Source organism: Haliotis cracherodii, unplaced genomic scaffold (assembly GCF_022045235.1).
Source record: "Haliotis cracherodii isolate W230 unplaced genomic scaffold, xgHalCrac1.p SCAF_9, whole genome shotgun sequence".
Classification (NCBI taxonomy): Eukaryota; Metazoa; Mollusca; class Gastropoda; order Lepetellida; family Haliotidae; genus Haliotis; species Haliotis cracherodii.
Genome location: NW_027266343.1, coordinates 20,947,194 through 20,969,328, shown reverse-complemented (window position 1 = coordinate 20,969,328; position 22,135 = coordinate 20,947,194). Strand labels below are relative to the sequence as shown.

General features: G+C 37.4%; 1 protein-coding gene across 1 annotated transcript; it reads right to left on the bottom strand.

Moving 5' to 3' along the window:
- Positions 1-41: 41 nt before the first annotated feature.
- On the bottom strand, positions 42-21,633 carry LOC139452208 (glycerol-3-phosphate acyltransferase 3-like). Its single transcript, XM_071233596.1, has 14 exons — positions 21,469-21,633; positions 14,142-14,247; positions 13,593-13,738; positions 13,148-13,248; positions 12,869-12,934; positions 12,258-12,332; positions 11,192-11,281; positions 10,353-10,443; positions 8,788-8,903; positions 8,614-8,669; positions 7,955-8,040; positions 5,581-5,709; positions 5,186-5,265; positions 42-3,961 (listed from the first exon to the last, which is right to left on the bottom strand). The coding sequence occupies exons 1-14, from the start codon at positions 21,613-21,615 to the stop codon at positions 3,874-3,876; spliced, it is 1,377 nt and encodes a 458-aa protein (XP_071089697.1). The 5' UTR covers positions 21,616-21,633; the 3' UTR covers positions 42-3,873.
- Positions 21,634-22,135: the final 502 nt, after the last annotated feature.

Genomic DNA, 22,135 nt, shown 5'->3' with positions numbered 1-22,135 from the left:
TAACTCAAAATAATTCTATTAAACATATTTTTATTGTGGACACTATTTTACAAATAAACAGGAACAATTTGTTGGCAAGTGTTGACCCTGACTTGCCAGTAAACAATTCATGAGCTAAGAATCCATGTATAAATCAACAAGACAAGTCACTCACGCATAAAATGCTCACGATCAGCAAATATGACATCATATTCCTGCAACATCTGTTAAAAAGCTATCACTCCACTTACAAATTCCTATAACCTATAAGTAACCTTAGTACAAATTATTACACTTTCAATATAGGCACCAAATGATCAAACTATTCTTTAGGATATCGCTGCTTAAAGGTTGTTTTCAAAGTGTCACCAGTTATTGGAAAACAAACTAACTTTAAAGTAGACAGGAACAAGTCAGTAAAGTAAATATAACAACTATAGATAAAACATCACATTGCTGGTGTTTTGAGATGCAGTTCTACTGATAAATAGTGGATCTCAATGGAGCGATCAATCTGTCAAAGTCACTGACAAAAAGTTAAAGTAGTTTGCAGGAATGCTACAACCATTAGCAAATTCACTGTTGACTAGAGTTCAACACATGAGATGGTGTTCACAAATGTTTGTTGTAGTATGGTTTTGCATATAGATAGAGCGTAAACTATCCATCAGAGAAGATTTATTTCTGGACATAAACTATGATTGTTAAATCACAGATAGCAAGTAGCAAGTGACAAAAGTCAAGAGCTGAAAATAAAAGAAAACCTGACTTTACACTCAAGAAAAAGAGCATAAATAGTCCCACCATAATAAGGTGATTAACACTGACCAGACACATCACTACTAGAGACCCAAACAGGATTGGGATCACTGATCTGTCCAAAGTGGAAGAAAGATAGCGACAGAAGGGTTAGTCTTTCACTTGGATATTCGAGTACAAGCATTATTACTTCAAATGATCATTATGAATGAAATTTTCAAAATCTTTGATGTCTTTGGGCGGAAAAGTGAAATAGCAAGCCATGCATTGCATTACTGCTGCAGCAGTTTTTTTTCTTATTCAAAGTGTCAGTCACAGAGGCCATTTCAACAAATCGTCGTCATGCAAAACATTAGGATACCCACCCGGTATACCAAAGACAATGCATAAAAACAAATGTCAGAACACACAAAATCTGAGCAATTAACCTCAACAATAAGTGCTTTTATTTTGATTGTGAAATAGACATTTCCATCAACCAGACATTGTGACAATGAATAATCATACTGTAACACCTATTACATATTTTACTTGTTCATGCACTATTTCAACTTTGGTCCAGGTGGGCTTAGAATGAAATTGATAATGTGGCTTTCAAGTTCATGAACAACTTTTATATGGTAACCACGGTTTCTTGGTGAACAGTGGTAATGACTGAGGCATGCTGCTCTGGACATGACAAGAGACATTTTTAGAATTGGTCAAAACCATTTCCAAAGAATGATATACTGTCAACATTTTTACGTAAATCATTAAAATATTATCAAATTCTTATTATTCTTTGCTTTCTTGTAAAACTAGTCCGATAAAGGTAAAACTCTTGTACTTTAACATATAATAGATCACCTTGAGACATAAGATGGTATTCTGTTGACAATCTGACACCATGATAAAGGATATTCTCAAAGGTATCTTGTTTCGTTTTAGTTCCACAAACACTATGATGTCACTGTTCACAATATTTATAAATTACTAAATAATCAGATGAATATTACAGAGAAGAATGCCCTTGTTTTCACAAAGCCCATGATTAAGAAGTATTTTGCAGAGACTGTTGTCACTTCTCTAAAGACTGCAGAGCCGGAAACTCAACTGGAAACAGCCCTCCAATGATTATTCAACACTAAAAAAGAGAAAGAGGTTATTTCTCCAAAAATAATCATTCCTGTTGAAAGTTTGATCAGGAGTCAAGATATATTCCCCTTCATTAACATTGGTTGACCAAAGCGATGTTGTCACATATTTCTATCTTATTGCTGAGCATGTTATCAATATTTTCATAATATTCAATTGACAGTTGCAGGCATGAAACATGACACAGTATGATTACATGCATGGTACATCTCACTGTCACATCAGTAAACAATGTGTATGCTATACTGTTCACGTTCATGCAACACAGCTCCAGACAATGACAATAAATATCACAGCGTTTGACTTGATATGATTTCAGCTCACACTTCACATATTATCAACTAAGTGAAAACACAATTGCAAATCAGTATGTAATAAACTCCTTCAAAAGGGGGTGGTCTCATACAACCAAAGGATTTGATTACGATGACCTGTGGTTAATAAATAGGACTCACACAATACCTGCAACACACAGATCCAATCTTCCCAGCTGAACACTGACCTAGACTGCAGGTGTATCCCAAGTTTTTAAGGGCTCTTACACAAAATAGAAGGTTCACCTGACAACATGCATAGCCAGTACTGACCATATTCACCTTCGTGCTGTCTACCTGCTTCTGATTTGAACTTTTAGTGACAGGTTATTGTACATAGAACAATGTCATATTCATCCTTAACACACATCAAACAGTGCAATTGAAAAATTACAAATCCTGGTACCAACAAATGTTGTATATATATTCTTATTTACATTTCCTATCTCCTAGTATTACAATACTACTGAAAATATATACCCTAAATATGTCCAGATAAGAACATAAGAGATATGCTACAACAGTATGGCTGAAAAAAAGGTTAAAAAAAATTCATTTGGAAAGTAAATGTTTGGTGTTTCAAAAGATGTCTTAGTGCCTATACGAACTAAATCTCCACTCCACTCCCTAAAATAATCTCAAGACACTTGACAGTAACTCCTGTTGTTCTGTACTTGGGACTGTAGTGTGGGAGGTAGTTTTCACGGCTGAAACAAGACTCTGTAGGGATTTCTATAACCAGTTAATTCCAACATAAATGACAGACCAGTAATGCTGAAGTCAAAACAAACATGTATGGGGTTAATTTAGAAAATGTCCATTTGGACACCATCAGTATATCGAACACAAGCACACAGCAACATGGAAGTCTAAAACAAGAGACACTAATACCATTTTCTATTTGCATATAGACTGCTTTCTGGAGTATTTGCACATTTCACTTTTAGCAGAATACTGATGTCAGGAAATGAAAACAATTTTTGTGGAGTTACTACTGCTCCAATCACTGATCAACATTTATAAATAAATGACAATGTATACATACAAATGACCCTTCAGCTAAGGAGCATCAGATAACAGAAAAAAACAATGTGTTGCTGAACATAAATTCTGGAATGTGAGGCAGTTCAGCACAAATTTTTGTACAGAACCAAAATAGACCAGGCTTTCCTATGAACATATGGGTTGACAGATCCATGTCATGGAGTGGACTGTTTGCTGGTATACAAAGACATTATCATGCTCAGTTTAGCAGTCGAAATACTTTTAATTACTAATACATTGTACAAATGTTACTGATATTTATTTGGTATCAATATATTATATTGTTATACTCAAGTGTTTCTCACACAAGTGGGTGGACCCTTCCGCTGATAAAGCATTACCCTGATCTTCCCAACTGAATTTTATCTTCTTGTCACCAAACACATACACTTACGTTAACAGCTAAGTTGAACATAACATTTCAGTCTAGGATCTCATTTGAACACTGTTGCAACTCATTCCTCTGATTGATAATCCTTTCGATTAATAACACATTTATGTGACACTGTCATATTAAGGAGACATTTAGACAGGAAACCTTTTACATAGACTGCAGCTTGTGCAACCTCCAATTAATTCAACTTGTTCTAATACATGCACACACACACACATCTATACGTTAATGTTGACTATAGCCTTGTCTTCACTCCACTTTCAGCAGCTTACTGTAGTTTTCCTGTTGTTTTTCCCTCCACGATGCTTTGGCCCTCATCCTCTTTAACTGACCATCCCTGTGGGATACAAGATATACATATTTAGATACAAAAACACACTTGGTGAGTGAGGCGGCTCTATCAGTAGATGTCTACAACTTTGCTGAAACCCACAAACACAGGTGTGGTGCCGACAGACAAGGATCATAAGTCCCTATCAAGCCACTTGAAGTCTAAGGCAGTATGTTTTGTTTAATGGATGCAATGGATGGTCTCTCTCTCTTCGGCTTAAAAGGGATAATACCTGAGGGTATGAATTTTGTGCTTTTGCCAGAAAGCGTCTGTCAGATTAATTCAGGAAACAGATACTACCGTCAGTTGATTCTGAACACCACCAACCACCATTCGTGAAGATCTGGGTTAGCATTGGTCTTCAGCAACCCATGCTAATCATAAAAAGATGACTATGCATGTCGTTTGAGGTGACCTACAGAATTGGGTGGTCAGACTTGCTGACTTGGTTGATGCATGTCATCCTATCCCTATTTCATGGACCAATGCTCATGATATCAATCACTGGATTGTTTGGTCCAGAGTCAATTATTTTCAGGCCACCATCAGAAGCTGGAACATGGCTGAGTGCGGCATTAAACAACAAACATAACCCATGTAAACAGCACTTGTTTCCATGGGTATGACAAAATTCAAATTTCAAAATGACATAATGAGGCACCCATGCGATATGTTTGAAATGTTTTAATCAGAAATATTCATGTGCTTTGCATTAAGGCTAGAAATATCAAAAACAATCCAGAGGCAAGGGTATGTTACTGACATACCAAATGAATTTAATCCTGACAAAATGGATTCAAGTCCCGACTGAACAGCATAGAAAGGGACACAACTGCATAAGAACAGTGTCATAGGTCACAAGGTTACCCATGCCCCTGCAAAGTTTCATATAGAAATACTGAACACATTTTTAATTGTTTTATTTGTTTTGTTTTTTTTGTCTGGGGTTTTTTTGTGTTTTTTTTTTTTGGGGGGGGGGGGGAGGGTAACATAATTGTATGTCAATCACCTTAATCGCCTAGCCACTAGTCTCAAAAGGGCTGGCGAGTCTTATTACATATTAATGAACATAAACCACTGGTCCGAAATGAGCTGCCATTTTTACCTTAGAGTGTACCCTGTGAAGTACTGTTTGTCCTGATGACCTGACATAATGGACAGTGAAAACCTTAATATTTGGAAATTCACCATGCTCTCAGTGCTGTGTGTCTGTAGTGTACGGGTACTTACCATTCTAAATCTACTAATCCTCCTTTGCTAGCTATTTCTGATTTAACCCTGTTTGCAAAATCAACTGCAAGCTCATTTTCCTGAAATAAGAAATGTTAAACATTATTCTTTACCACCTGGATTCATGTACTAGAAACCAGTTAGCATTTAAGTCATCAGTACGTAAACATGTTATTATACATCTCAGTCGGCCTGAAGCCTTGGTCCAGTATACATTTCTCTTTGTCTTGTTATCTCAGCTAGTAACATGAATAACAGCTGTCACAGTAACAAGAAAAGCTACTGAACATGATGTCAAAAGACATTCTTAAAATGTCTAAAAACATTCTAGTTGTCACAGAAGAAGTTGTTTCTCTGGATTAGTTGTTTATCCTTCCCCAGTTAAGCCAGCTTACTTTTCTAGACATGGGTGGTAGATACCAGACATCACACACCAGTGCCCAGCTGGTCATGATACTAATCAGGTGGGCCACCATCCCTTGCTTGCTGCTGTTCCAGAAAGCATCCCCGAACCTGGCATCATACTGAGAAACAAACACAGTACACATACACAACAAGCACAGCTAACAGAACATTTGGAAATACAGTATCTATCCCTAAACATTAAACTGACACCCCACTCGAGAGAAATAACACTTACTGCTGAGCTAATCCTCATGCCTCAATGACAAGTTTTTCATAGTAAGATCAGTGAGTGAGTGAGTATGGTTTTACGGCGCTTTTAGCAATATTTCAGCAATATCATGGCAGGGGACACCAGAAATGGGCTTCACACATTGTACCCATGTCGGGAATCGAACCCGGGTCTTCAGCATGACGAGCGAATGCGTTTACCACTGCCCCCATAGTAAGATCAAGACGATCAGTAATAAATAGTAAAACATTTTCCTTTACAAATGACATGTTTCTCTCATCTTGTGAACAAAGTTAACATGTTCACTCAAAGCTGGGGAAATTTTAACTTTGTCATACGATAAGATAAACATGTCATTTGTCATTAATCAAAGTAATAAAAAAATATGAAGTATTGCTGACAATCTCAAAGGCCGCCATTTTTCCTCCCTATCTCTACTCAAGTAACTCTGATCTGAAGTTTTGAGGCACTTTTGAAATTTGCATAATATTTGTATTAACTACTTGCAACTATTGAAACTATCAATTGTTATGCAGACTATCGATAATACTATTGCAGTGTTAGGAATTGGCACTAGCCCCATAGGCCTTGCCAAACTGCCCACCAGTTAAGGTATCATAAGAAATAGTAGAAATTTGTCATGTTTTAGGGTTTGCTATATGTATCATCATAAATACTAGTAGACTAAAAATGTTAGTTTCTACTGCTGCTATTGCCATTTTCAAATTGCTATTGAAATAGTTCTATTGTAGGACAAACAACTGCAATAGTTCCATATACGAGGGGTGTTCATTAAAGATTTCCCCTGACCCACTTCTGATGGACCTAGTGGAATGAAACTTGGCATAGGTATTAGTCTTTCACCACATAGGAACCACCAAGAGTTACACACTTCTCCCATCGTTTAATGCAACTATGGAGACCTCGCTTGTAAAAGCCCTCTTTTTGCGTCTCAAACCAGGACTTGACTTCAGAAATCAGTGTTTCATCATCTGTGAAACGTTTTCCCTTCAAAAATGACTTCATGGTTTGAAAGAGGTGGAAGTCAGATGGTGCAAGGTCAGGAGAGTAAGGAGGGTGTGGAAGGATTTCATAGCCACAGGACCGCGTTTCCGTCTGGGCAACATGAGAGTTGTGTACTGGAGCATTGTCTTGCAGGCGACAGACACCCTTGGTAAGCATGCCACGCCTCTTAAGCTTGATAGCGTCCCACAATTTCCGCAGCAGTGAAGCATAATAAGCTCCTGTAATTGTGGTACCCTTTGCCAAGCAATCCATCATGACTACTCCGTGCTGGTTCCAAAACACATTGAGCATGACCTTGCCTGCAGAGGGTTGGACACGTGCCTTCTTTGGGGGTGGTGACTCCACATGCTTCCATTGCATCGATTGAACTTTAGACTCAGGATCATAGTAATGGACCCATGTTTCATCCTGTGTGATAAGTCTGTCAAAAAAGTTTGCCTGTTTTTTTTGGCACATGTCCAAATGATCCTTTGAGCAATTGACTCATTCCTGCTTTTGGAAAGGTGTGAGCAACCAGGGAATCCATCATGCAGACACCTTATGCATGTTCAAATTGTCATGGATGATTTTTTCCACAGACCCTACACTGATCTTGACATCTTGTGCTAACTGGCGAACAGTTACGTCGGACTGCCAAAATTGTGGTCTCCACTTGATGGATAGTGTCCTCATCAATGTCTGAATGGGGGCGACCAGGAATGGCAGCTGTTTCCACAGATGTCCGACCACACTTGAACTGGCGATGCCAGTGTTTAACAACAGCATATGATGGGGCATCTTCCCCATAAGTTGCTTTCATTTCATCGAAAGTTTCTGTGCGACCTTTCAAATATAAAAACCTAATCACTGCTCGGTATTCTACTGGCTCCATTGTCACACCCTACTCGATCATAACACCTGTAAAAGTGGTAAGATCAATAGTTCGGTGCTGCAAATTCAGACATAACCCATAGATACATGTATCATTACACATGTGAAATTTCAACCAAATATGATAACCCTTAAGGGTTTAGGGGAAATCTTTAATGAACACCCCTCGTATGTCATTCTACTCCTGGTTATGTGTCCATAAGACAAACATACAATACCATTGTAGTGAAATCCCTTACTTTTATAGCTACTGGGTAAATTGTTGTTCCAACTTCAAAGCTTCCCTTTTTAAACATCATAACAGAAGTGTTGTTAATGCAAGTACCTGGAGAAAAAACAAATCTGTGTCAACAACAGTCATGAAAACAGTTAATGATTACTAAGAGAGAACCAGAGAGAGGAAGAGGTTGGTGAAAAAATTAAAAAATACATACCAGGTAAATCATTTTGGGAGCAAATTTGGGTTTTTTGACATTTAAAAAATGAAGTATGTATGTTCCTGTGAGATGTATCAATAGGATATGTTGTGATTTGATTGGGTGACCCAGTGATATCTTGGGGTGTTCCAACCACAGGGAGTTATGATTCACCAACACTTGTACATACACTTAGATGTCAGATCCTCAGAAAACTTTACAGCTCGTAACAACCATTCACAGCACATTAATAATGACCTTTTATTCATCTGTTTACCAGTGTATAAGGGATGCATTAGCCATGATAAATCACATTACTATACATACAGGAAGAGAGAAAATGAGTGATTGAGTGATTATGTTTTTATGCTGCTTTTAGCAATATTCCAGCCAATTTCCAGATGGTGATGACAAGAATGGGCTTCATGCATCTGTACAAACATTATACAGAAAAAGATTAACAAAGTGAAATATACAAGTACCTTCTGGAAATATTAAAATAGGCAGTTTATCTTTATCCTGTACGTGTTCTCGTAACCTGAAAACAAAACCATACAAACATATACACAAAGGTTAAAAAGACAAATAACTTAGCCAAACAATGTTTTCAACTATCTGGCTGAAAGATAACAAGTGCAACCTGTACTACAACTCACCTATTAACAACCAAATTTCTGTCTTTAGCCTCAGACCTCTCAAACCAGATATGTGCAGTGGCTCTGGCCATTGCTCGCTGTAGGATCCCCAGCAAGCCTCCTTGTGACTGGCCAATCTAAAAAGGCAAATCAGGATGCTTCAATAACCCAGTGGATTGAAAGGCTAAATCGCATTTTATATAAGCCTGTGCTGACTGGTATGAACATAATGAAGGTCTGTAATCATGCTTGATCTCACCAGGATGTGACACTCAATTATAATTTGGTCTGATATGGCATTCAAATGTTAATCACTGACTTGGTACAAAAAAAAAAGGAAGTTTCCTTGTGAAAAATAACATACCGTATTCAACATAATTAGCACCCAGGGCGCTCTCAAAACTAGAAATAGGGGGCTCTTATTAGAATATCATTTTGGTGAACAACTACAGAGTTGAAAGATCGTAAATTTCGTGGTTTATGCTGACAGCCTGAAATGTTTATATACGACAGATATATTTTTCCAAAATTTAATTTCCCATAATTAAGGATGCATATAACACTCGTATTATACACGAATAAATAAGTCTTGTGTACACTGATCAATCGGAAGGGGTGCTAATTGGGATTGTTCACTAGCTAATACATTAGCAAATATCGCCGTAGGTGCTTATTAGAGAGCGCTTTTTTACATCGAATACGTTATTTGTTTGCAAGTTGTTGTAATTATCAGAAACATTTGCAGATGGAACTTTTTCACATTGTATGTGGAAACTATAGACCCCCTTATTCATGTTAAAATCAAGTTTCACAAATTTGGATAAGAGGTTTCACAAAGAAACCTTAATAATGTTGATGTCCAAACATTTTCATTGAATAATCAAAACAAGTAGTGGTCTGGATTTTTTTGACACACACATTTGAGCTATGCTGATGTTAATTTGGAAAATTTGGATGCAAGGTTAGTTGGTTAGTTGGTTGGTTGGTTGGTTGTTTAAAGCCGCACTCAGCAATATTCCAGCTATATGACAGCAGTCTGTAAATAATCGAGTCTGGACCAGACAATCCAGTGATTAACATCATGAACATCGATCAAAGCAATTGAGGTAGATGACATGCATCAACCAAGTCAGTGAGTCTGACCACCCGATCCCATTAGTCACCTCTTACGACAAGCATAGTTGCCTTTTACAGCAAGCATGGGTTGCTGAAGACCTATTCTACCCCGGATCTTCACGGGTCTTAGATGCAAGGACTTTTCATATTTGATGACATTACTGGACTTGAACCCCTACATTATGAAAACATCAATAGAAGCCAGTCCTGCACTGTGGACACAAAACACAGCTGGTCATAGTAACTAATGGGACAATTTATTGAAATAGTGCTGTCAGTTGTCTCGAATGGGTTCAGAGGATATATTAATTGACCTATTAATTTCAAACACAAACATAGATGAATAACTTAATTGGCCATCTGGAGTGATAAAACAAGCAATACTTATGCGCACATGCCAGACCTTCAACTGAAAACAACCTATATCATGGGTGCCTGGTCAGAACAATGCTGGCTAAAATGTCACATACCATAGCATAGCAATTATCCACCGACATAATGATGACATCGATGGGGGAAGTGTGATTAGCAACACAGATACCATTCCTGGAGCGATTGTTTCTGATGAGGAAAATATGGCATATATCAAAATGATCATGTGAACATTAGGTTACATTATACTAGGGGTGTACAACATAACTGGTATACTGGTTTATTGCAAAAGTGTGTCAGAAATAATATCTCCTATCTTGAGGCATTTGGATTGACTTAGTTCAAATCTAAACCCTGAAAACAGCACATGCTTCACACTGTTTACATTATCATTCAATATTATTGATGACATAATAGGCACTCTCGTTTATCCATACTACCCATCTTGCAATCTAAAGCCTGGATTACTGAATGAAGAACCATTTGAATAGTAGAAACAGCTCTCCATATTGCAATATATTGCAATACAATTTATGTGACAATACGCCAACCCTACACTACACTTTAGTGTCAGTTTATTAGCAGTCTGACCAAGCTAGCAAATAATATAATACAGAGAAAAAAAACTCAAATCATTTATCCAGATAAACAAACTCAACATGACATTAGAAAATCAGTTTCTTGAATATAAAATTAGCTATTGACATGAATAATGACATTTGTTACCACTCTCAGGGGATAAAATGTAGTTAATACAGATGATATGTCCCTGTATCTGTTAAACGTTGTTGGGAGTTGACTGTATGGGTAGAATATTTATATAAAAAAATAATGGATAAGAATTATAGGTTGGTCTTACTTTCTAACCTGAACAAAATGTTAAAAGATGTCTTTAACTAATTTAAATATACTACGACAGGAAGCATCTGTTACTTACTCATCGTGAAATGTAATGATGGCTGAACAAGCTCGGGCTAAAATCCGGAAGCACATCAGCATGACATATTCATTCAATGCCCTCTTTGATCTGAAATATACGATGCAATATTATACTGATGATATTTCAGAAAAAAAATTCATTTAACCTGTTACCATGGCTACATTTTCCAAAAAATCATAATTCAAAAATGTGGTATTGACGCACATCAGGAGAGTATTACCATGCATAAATACATTTTCTAGAGCCTACAGGCAAATAGTTATCAGTGATAGGGCTGATTACCTGTATCAGCAGTACAAACATAACAACCACCAGGCAGGTGGCACCAATATCCAAGTCAATATTTAGAACATACTGATACTAAAATATACTTTTATTATATCATTTTATTATATCATAATAAAATTTTGACTGGATTACTGTAGCAGAATGATTTAAAAAAATATGCACTTATTAAAGAGTGAGTGAGTGAGTGAGTGAGTGAGTAGGACCTTCCCACATCGTTCTCATGTGGGGAAATTAACCTTGGCCTTATAGGAATGAGCCAAAGCAACAGCCACCCAAACTACCTCCCAAACCTCATTTCTTAGTCAAACTTGGTAAATATTAGGATCCTTCTAAAGCATGTACATGTGCATTCAATGAAAAACTCAAATGTAATAAAACAGCACGCGTAAATACCCAGTGAAACTTTTTCAGCATGCATACAAAGGAGCTAATTTCCGAGAAACAATTATGAGCGAATTTACTTTCCGAGTCAAGCCTATATATTTAGAACAGTTATATACATCAAAAACATTATTTCATTGTTTTTTAGTCTTAAAATGTTCACTAATTTTGGGAAATACTCAATAGAGTGATGAATAGATGAGTGAAAAAATATTGGTTACCCAATGAAAAATGTAATAACCTAATTAAAATAAAAACCTCAGAGTAAAAACTCAATTGCTCAAAAAGTAATCTGGAGCTCTGAATTCAAGAAAATATATATTCTGAAAAACTATTTTAACATATGGTTTATTATTTTAAATGTGTGCATAAGGGTGTAAATACTATAACTCACCTTCCTTCGGGGAGATAGCCAATAAATGCTGTACATATGATGAGCCATCCTACGCCAAGCACTGCTATGGTCAATCTGTATATACATATACATTTCAGAGCACAATGAAGCCTGCCAATTGAAACATTTAACAATATTTAAACAGTGTAAACCAGTAAATTAATCTTAAACATGTTAAAATGATAGGACAAAATGAAAGTCTTCTAATGGTCATATCTCATGTATCCCCACGCAACATGCTTTTGAGGTCATAAAACAATACATAACCATGCGCTTAATGGCGTAATCAAGGTAGACGATTCAAAGCTCACTCACTGCCGCGAATAGCTGGAAAATGGCTGATGTGGCATAAAACAATATTCATTCATTCAAATTTCATTCAAAGCTCACTGAAGACATCAGTGTTCTCTACTTGTGCTGAAGTTATGTTATGTTAAATCACTTTTCTCAACTTCAGAAAACTCGATCTTTCACACAGAAGTATATAGTAAATCCTTGATCCTTCCAAGCTGTGGAAGCTATGTTTGGATGATAAATGGAAGGATATGATATCTATCCAAATGTGCAGCATCAATAACACTGGAAATGAATAAGAAATTTCAGTTTCTTACCTGAAAGGAAACAGGACAAAATAGCGAACTAAAAATCCAACACACCACAAAAAGGTCAGTCGAAAGCTGAAACAGAGACCATGTTGCATTATTACACAACAATGACTGAGTTTTCATGACACACCACCGTCTCAAAACTATTGTCATCAAGTAACCAACACCAAGTTGAAAAAGTAACTGACTGTCAGTAAGAACTTGTCCAGTTTAGTCCTTCCAGTCATTTAAAGCTTACGAATTACACTTTTTGTACATATTTATTAAAAAATCTGACTATCTCACCTTATGAAATGGTAGCCAGATATATTTGATCTCGATAACAAGTTCCATGACGACAATTCTTCTGCTGAAAAACGCTTTGTTACATCATCTTCGATAATAGCCTAAAATAAATAATAACAAACAGAATAACGTGATAAAGTGCCACAACCAAAACAATTTCAAAAGTCAGTTAATGAGCTGTAATATGTACCAGTCACATCGGTCAATATTCGACATGACAGAGATATTAGATAATATATAGATCTAATATATTAGAGAGAATTAGACCCCACACAAAGAGGAAATGCTTTTAACAGAGTGAGAGCTAAAACTGTATTCCTGGCAAAGACCTACAAGCTCAATAAGTCTCCTCTAGTGCTGATGGCTACCATCCCCATACATGTTACCATGATTGTCCACCATACATACTATCTGTTGTTAAAGTCCTTGGTTTTACCACGCTCACCTCCATTCCACATTTTGCGAAGTACATTGTATCTGCAAGATGGAACTCTTTCTTGATTGTATCCACACTAGGGATGTAACTGTCAGGAATAATAAATCCTTGTGTTGCTGACAAAGTAATGTCCCTTTTAATTAAGTTGGTCTGTCCTGAAAAATAGCAACACAAAACAAACTGTCAGCCAAAAATATCAGGTATGTATCAACTATATCACAGAAGAGGTTTGAAGCATATTTCCAACCAAATGTTTCAAATACTCTTAATCAAATCTTTAGAATTCTATCTCTAGTCTTTGAGTGGCATTCACCTGATGAAGTAAATACTGGTAATACTCCGAAATATTGTGCTCCTCATAAGGAAGAACTCTCTTCCTTACTGTTATATCTGTACTAAACTCACAAGTAAAAACTTAAGAAAATATAAAACTGAAAAAAGTCATAAATGATACTTATGAAGCAGGATATACCAGAACAAGTAGAAGCAACATAATTAATCTGATATTTTATGTCCATGATCTTTAAATTAAGGATAAGTTATATCACAATATTTTACCATTTTCATTGATATTTGAATCATCCACAATGACTTCATCATCCGACTTCTCCTCCTCATCCTCTGCTTGTGTGGACTGGTAGTGAGCTATCTTCACCCGCCCAAACTGAAATAGCAGGTTTCATGTCAGTCCTACAGATGACATTAGGTCCATATCCTACATGCACTAGTTAGTAAGTGAGTACGGTTTATGCTGCTTTTAGTTTTAGCAATATTCCAGCAATATAATGGTGGAACACCAGAAAGGGGCTTCACATGCTGTACCCATGGGGGAAATTGGACATGGGTCTTTGGGATGATGAGCGAACGCAATAACCACTAGACTACCCCACATGCATACAGTATCCCAATCTGAACTACTGCAGTCAAATTGCATAATGAATCTATTCTTCACAAGACATGATGTGCCTAGTTTCTATTGAATACTTTGAAGAAACCCACACTAGAAATGTCCTTGTCCTACTAATTCATTATATATATTTTGTGAGATGAACATGAGGAAGCTGGAAGGATGGGCAAAGAGTGTGTGAGATAGGATAAGTATCATCAAAAGTACAATTTAATGTAAACTTTTACAAGTTTTTAAACTTATCCTATCTCACACTATGCATTTATCCCTTGGTTAGATGCAGATACCCTAGCCTGTATAGACTACAACCGTGAGATGAACATGAGGAAGTTGGTGCTAAAAGTGATACGAACAATAATCTATAACAGTGTCTACTGTTGTAAAGACAAGAACTCGTGAGTGGGCAAAAGCACCAAAACAGGCGATGTAACCCCTTTACGCTAGTCGGACATAACAACATGAGATCTGGTATAACACGAGTCACATGGTTTCATGTAGGACATCATTAAAAGAACGACCACATAGCTTTGAATAGAGATCTATTCAGGGTACGACTTATAATCAATCTGGAAGGGGTCTGTCTACCACACCACTAACTAAGCCAGACAATAGGGTGAGCCAGCTCAGCATCTCTTTTAACACTTCGTCAAAGCTATCAAACATGCCAACAGGATTGAAGCATGCTAAGATGGGAAGAGGAATGATCAACAACATCCATAAGAGTTTCTTTAAACCAATACTGAGAAATCACCTTCACAAGGCAGAGGTGAGCAGGTAAGGGCTTGGGACACTGCCATATCATGTAGATATTGGTAAGCGAAGACAGTATGAAGACTGACAGGGTGCAATTACTGTGCAAGGCAATCACAGAGGCGATGGCTCTTGTCTCATGTGGATAGGATGTCACAGGAGGAGGCAGTCCAGCAAAGGCGTAGGCCCAAAAAATAGTCGAGTGAAGTCAAGAGGAGACGGGGGACCTCCGTGATGGTAGTCATTGAAGTGGGATGAAAAGTCTCTTGCAGAGACGCCAATTTGGGTGTGCAGCCTCGAGGTCTTTCAGTCTTGTACTAGTAGTAAGCTTAGCTAACAAAAGATAACACTAAGAATAAGATCTCCTGCAAATGATGTCAAGTGACTGGTTCGGGCACAATCTGCTGTCTAGATATATTTATCTTCAGGCTAGAAATAGAACCCTTACAGAATGTCACACTCAATTTGATTGTTTTAAATTTTAATCTAATCACATCATAATTGCTACTTTTATACGGAATCTGCAAGATTTGCAGTTTCTAAGTCAACCGATAAACATATCAACTCATATCATACATCACCATACATAAGTACACAGCAAGACTACTTGAGTCAGCAGGACTGTTTACATGTTAGCATGATTTGTCAATGTTTGATGTTAATGGAGGCTCTGGGGTCCCATAGGTCTAAAGCTATTGTATTCTTATCTTGGGACATTTAATAGGGTAATGACAAGTATCCCATGACTATTCTTTTTAATTTCAAACAATACCAGTGTCCAAAGCTAAGCAAGAAAGTGTAGGGATCCTTGACATAACACTATCATACCTATTACCTGATGCTGGGTTTGAGGGGGGTCCTCAGATTCAAATTCGAGTGTCCAATATTAAGGGGATGCTGGGAGGTTAACCTCACTTACCCGGCACCCTGCACAGATTAAAGTAGATTATAATGGAATACTTTTAACAACATGTTTTAATCTGATTAGCTAATGAGCTGGCTTAAGCAAAGATGATATTGTGACTACTCACAAAGATATCCACAATCATGAAACAGACAACCCTCAAATTAAGATTGACACACTCCTTGCCGCCTTGATGACAAAGTGTCCGAGAATCACAAGATCCTGCTCCAAAGATATATTGTGACGAATTGTCAGGTAATTATTGACTTTATGTTCTTCATATTTAATACAAAAGTAAGGTTTCTTTCCCTAACTTTCTGATTTTTTTTATATTTGCTGAATACTTATATTTTCCCATTCTTTTTTTAGCATACCATTCTTACAACATCGATGACATAGTCGCAATGGTTCCTACATACTACAATGTGCAGTCTTCTCATTACCGATGCAGAGCAAAAGACATCCTGCCTCTGCCACGTTCCCGAGCCGACATCAACCTTCCTGAGATCTACACCAAAACCAAATCTGGTGACGACTTCCTCCTGACTGCTGATGGAAACTTGGACAAGATCTTTGCCACCGATGACAACCTTCGTCGCCTTGCCACCTCTGAGACCCTACGATGGTACGTTTGAAAGATGTATACTATCCACAGTTTCATCACAACAAGATGTGCCCCTTGGTCTATGCTTTCCTTCCTGACAAATCACAGACAACATACCAGCGTTTCTTCAGGTGTGTGAAACAATGTGCTTCTGACATCGGTGCTGATGTCAATCCATCATGTGTGTTTACTGACTTCGAAGAAACAGCCCAGAATGCCCTAAGAATAACTTTTCCAAATGTTACTTTGAAGGGTTGTTTTTTCCACTTTTGTGAAATTTGGAACATCATATCGTGACAACCTAGAAATAAACCAGCTTGTTCGATGTGCCATAGCCCTGGGCTTGGTACCAGTAAATCTCATCAGCTACGTGTGGTTCTGGATCCTTGAAGAAGCCCCTGAACACACAAATGCAGGGATGTTCGCTGACTATATCACCAGCTATTGGGTAGAAGGGTCACACGGTCAGTTAATGTGGAACCATTGCACAACAACTGGCCCAAGAACCACAAACCACGTAGAAGGTTAGCATAGAAAGCCTGGATCTTTGATCAACACATCACATCCCAACTTGTTCAGAATTATAGACTTCCTGAAGAATGAACAAGACACAACCGAGACGACGATTCTGCAGCTAAGCTTGGACGGAAAGGTGAGACCACGAAATAAGAAATACCGCAATCTTGATGATGATCTTGGACTCTACAAACGTCAGTTGCTTGCAGCAAGTCCATCATGGAATATGTGGATATGTGGATACCAGACTAATCCTATTGTTAAAGGATTATAAACTTAATTGCCAATAATTAGTCAGGCTGCTTGATGGCAGCAACCTAACAATAGGTACCAGGTAAGTGAGGTACCTTCGTGCTGGGGTCCTTAGGAAGTGTGGTTTTTGGACTAAAGTATATTAATCTGTGAACCCTCAAAACCTTAACTTTTAACATTGGTGTTATGAAAAGGACCCCTCAATTTTATTTTAGTTTTGATCACCGAATACAATAGGAACACACCTCAATGACACCAGGAGCCCCTTAATTCTTCACACTGAATTGTAATGTTATCTTTCTTCAATATGATGTGAGTATATATATGCTGTTGAACACCACACTCAGCATTATTCTAGATATATGGCGTTGACCTGTAATTAATAAAGTCTGGGCCAGTCATTGATATTATGAGCAATGATCCACGCCTTCAAGGTACAGCGACACACAATTAACCAAGTCACCCAAGACTGACCATTTGATCCATTTGGTCGCCTCTTTGAACATTAACCAGCATAGGTTGCTGGGGACCTATTCCAACCTGAATTCCCCATGCAGCCCAATAAGTATATCTCCTCTATTTGTTCTACCTGCATTGATTATACAGTTCGTTTTTAAAGCCATAAGGTTGATGTTTCATAGTCAAAACATTGACAAAATTGTAAAACCATACTTGTCACAAGCATTATAAGTAATCTCTGAAGTTTTAGTTATTGAGTGTCAGTTGTGAAGTAAACAAGTTGAGAACCCTACTTACACTATGTCTCCATTTCAAACATGGCATTACATTTAAACTATAAATGGGTACCAGTACGGCATCCCTAACAGCCCCTCTTAAATCTCACCATGCTACCAGAAAACTATATTTTACCTCATGTATGACAATAATTCATGGTCTAATTATCTTCAGTTGAAGTATTTTGTGCTTTACACAACAAGTATTATTACGATTAACAGGTTTACAAAGTTTACAATCTGACAAAAACAACTTTGAGAGATTACAGCTTGGTCAATGAACATATTCAGTACTTCACAGGTTTGTTTACACAATGTTACTCTGTCACCTGTGAATACACATAGTATGGCCGTTCTGCAAGGAAGTTGTTAGTTTTAACAAATGAATCAAAGGTCTGGTTCCAGAGAGAGAAGTCAGTGAGAGTTCCCAAATGTGTATCTCACTTCACATGTGTGCTCAATACATTGCTCTAAAGGTATTGGTACAGTTCACGCAAAGTTCATCTTTTGGCATTCTGTGTATTAAAAAGCAACCTAATTTAATTAACTTAGAGGGGCTGATGGGTTCATTGTCGGATAAGGGTGAAACGATACACCGATATTCCGATGCATCGCGATACTTGACCCACGATACGATATACGATAAACGTGGGCCCATTTATCGATACGCCACGATACGGAACGCAAATCTCAAGTACAGCGTTTGCTCGCTATTGTGCCTTTCAATAAACCGCAAACTTGGTTATAGCGCGCGGTAACGCATGGCTCCCCAAAACGTACTTACATTTTTAATAAGCTCAGGTTTTACACCGACAGATGTTTTTCCCCATCTCATTAAACATTATCAGCTGATGCCCGCAAGCACATAACAATGGAAATACAAGTCGGCAAGTCCGAACTGAAGTACGCAATTCAATACCATTATTATACTATCTTGTTATTAAAACGTGTTCATTATATATCTGGACTTGTGTTTGTAGTAAATTTTATTAATTTTACTCAAAATTTCATTTAATATTGTTTTCATTAAGTTGAAATCGTGTGTGAAGAGATACAGCAACCACGGTCAGAGTACCGCTTTTGACGCATTGAAACGAACTTTAGTTGCTAGAGAATGGATACATATATGAAAAAAGGCCCTACTTTGACTCGTCAAAGGTCATATTTGTGGCAATTTGGCTAATATATGTCAACATAACGTTTTCGCAATCGAAATACATGTAGCACGGGAAGTCCCTAGGGTGACTGGTCAAATTGTTCCATACATGTACATACAAATATCCTGTAACAGCAATCACCAGTACCAAAATGCTACACTTGTGGTTCTTATAATTTTAAATATATATATAGTAAAAGCTGCAACTAAGGTAACACGATATTGAATATATTATCCCTGATAAAACAAAAAATTCAGATACAATTTCTTCGACCATTGCATCAAAATTCTTTGACGTTGTATCACTGGTGGAGCACATTAATTATTTTCTGGTGTTTGAACTTTGAATTGTTTTTAAGGAAAGTTAGAGAAAGTTCCTCTTTGAAGCTGAACAACTTCAGTAGTCTTGTTATTATAAAATAATTTTGACTGTTCCAAAATCATGAAAGGTTCAAACTTGACATGCTTTAAGTCTTGTTTTTTTATCATAGCGTATCGATATACGTATCGTATCGTGACCAGAATATCGCGATGCGTATCGTATCGTGACCAGAATATCGCGATGCGTATCGTATCGTGACCTTCCTGTATCGTTGCAGCCCTATTGTCGGAACATCTTAAATTCAAAAACAGTATCGCAAACAGTACTACAGTCAAGTCTCGTTAATCCGACAATCGACTTTATCCGACACAAATGATGGGCACCAATTAAACCAGTGCTATTTAGACCTGTTAATCCGACAGTCTCGCACTCCGACTCAGACACGAATTGCTGGAAATTACTCATTAATCAGTCTCGTTAATTCGACACAGTGATCAGCGTACTCCATGGTCATCTGTCCATAAGTATACAGCCCCATGTTTTGATGCAAGACGAGTAGGCGAGAAGCTGCATATTTAAACGGCTTCAAAGATAAACTTGTTTAACAACAGACAATTACTGCTTTCAATAAACAAAACAGGATTAATCACACACCTAGATTACCTCAATCTCACTAAAATCGGATACAAGTTCTCGCTACTGCTGAGGACATCCCATTACAGGTCATGTCAGAATGTTAGTTTTGTGTTAAACTTTAGAGGTTGCATGATTAGAAAACATAATCCGCTAACAATGTAACACAACAACATGAATATTTCATTTTTAATTTTTTATTAAAACATGTTTAAATCGTTATCTATCGTGTAGTTTCCAATTTTTTATCACAAACGTTGGTATTACCAAACTTCGTTTATCCTACATACTCATTAATCCGACATAATCATATGCAACCAACAATGTCGGATTAACAGGACTTGAGTGTAGAAGGGTGCTGACAATGACCCCTTCAGCCATAGTGGGCATATAAATTCACAGGCGATGGAGGAACACAGTGCATAAAAACCTGTAAAATATTGACAATGGTCAACAAATAACAGCTCATAACTCCGAAAATGAACATCATTGCCACTGAGGTATACAAACAAGCAGAGTGAAAACGTAATGAACTAGACACCCCTGAAGCTCTTCCTTGCAATAACCTTGCAATAAAATGCTTGCAAAGTAGGATTCATTTGACATAAGAATCTCTTCGAGGATGTCAACATTTTTACATATATTTTGGGGGGTGGCCTGGGGGAACATGTACCTCCCTAAATAATATAAATAAATGATAATCAGCTGATTGCTGTGGCGAATGGAAGGGTACAATTAATGTTAATTCATGAGACAAATGAAGCACAAGTCTAATGAAAACGAAACAAGTATTATTATATGTAATCTGTATAACTTATGACCCAGTCAGCTGCGTTTCTTACACAACCACGTCTTTATCAAAATGACAGCGTAACAAAAATTACGAGTTACATTTTTTCACCTGTACTGATCTGATATCTAAACTTGACAAACAATTTCTCTCAAGAAGGCAGTAAGTTCAGTAACCCTGTCTAGACAGAGTGGTGGTATCACGCTAAAGCCACTTGCCCCACACATGCCGGTCATGCCCTAAAACTGTCACCACTGCCCCTGTCACACGAGCACGTGTCGTCTGCTGTAATATAAACAGTGTAAACGCTGAATTACCTCAAACACACGGAGTAAAAACTGCACATATCGCTTCCTTATTCCAAGAGATTTGCCTAGTGATGCTAGGATGATGACCAAGAGCAGGACACTGACGACCGGAAAGAAAAACAGAGAGATCAATGTGATTAGTAGTTGTTCCTCCATCCTTCCATGTCTCAAAATGGTGACTGAAGGGCAAGGACATCGAAAGGCCAATCTGTGACCTTTTGCATTTATTAATACCCGATAGGGCCATTATATTATATTTTATTTACAGTCTCCTTTTATATCATTATCGATAAATGAAATTTTTGACAAGAAAAACATACGACTGGCACAACGAAGTGCACGTGTACGCAGCCGCTATACTAGACAGAGCCCAGTCAAAAGTAAAAATTTGGGAATGGAGAAAAAAGTCCCAATGAAATATGATTTACGTCTCAACATAAGAGTTTACTTTTCGCATACGCATCTTATATTGTGCCAGAAGAATTGACATGCGACAACACCTTCAATTCGTATTTAATTGCTGCAACTAAATAAAGATGTTATTCCTTACTTTGTTGAGAGAGAGATTGGGGACGAACAGTATCATTATCGTTGGTAAAACGGGATGAAATACAAGAACAATTGTGCCAGTGTTTCTTCACAAATGCAGTTGATTTTATTTATTCAATGATTTGAT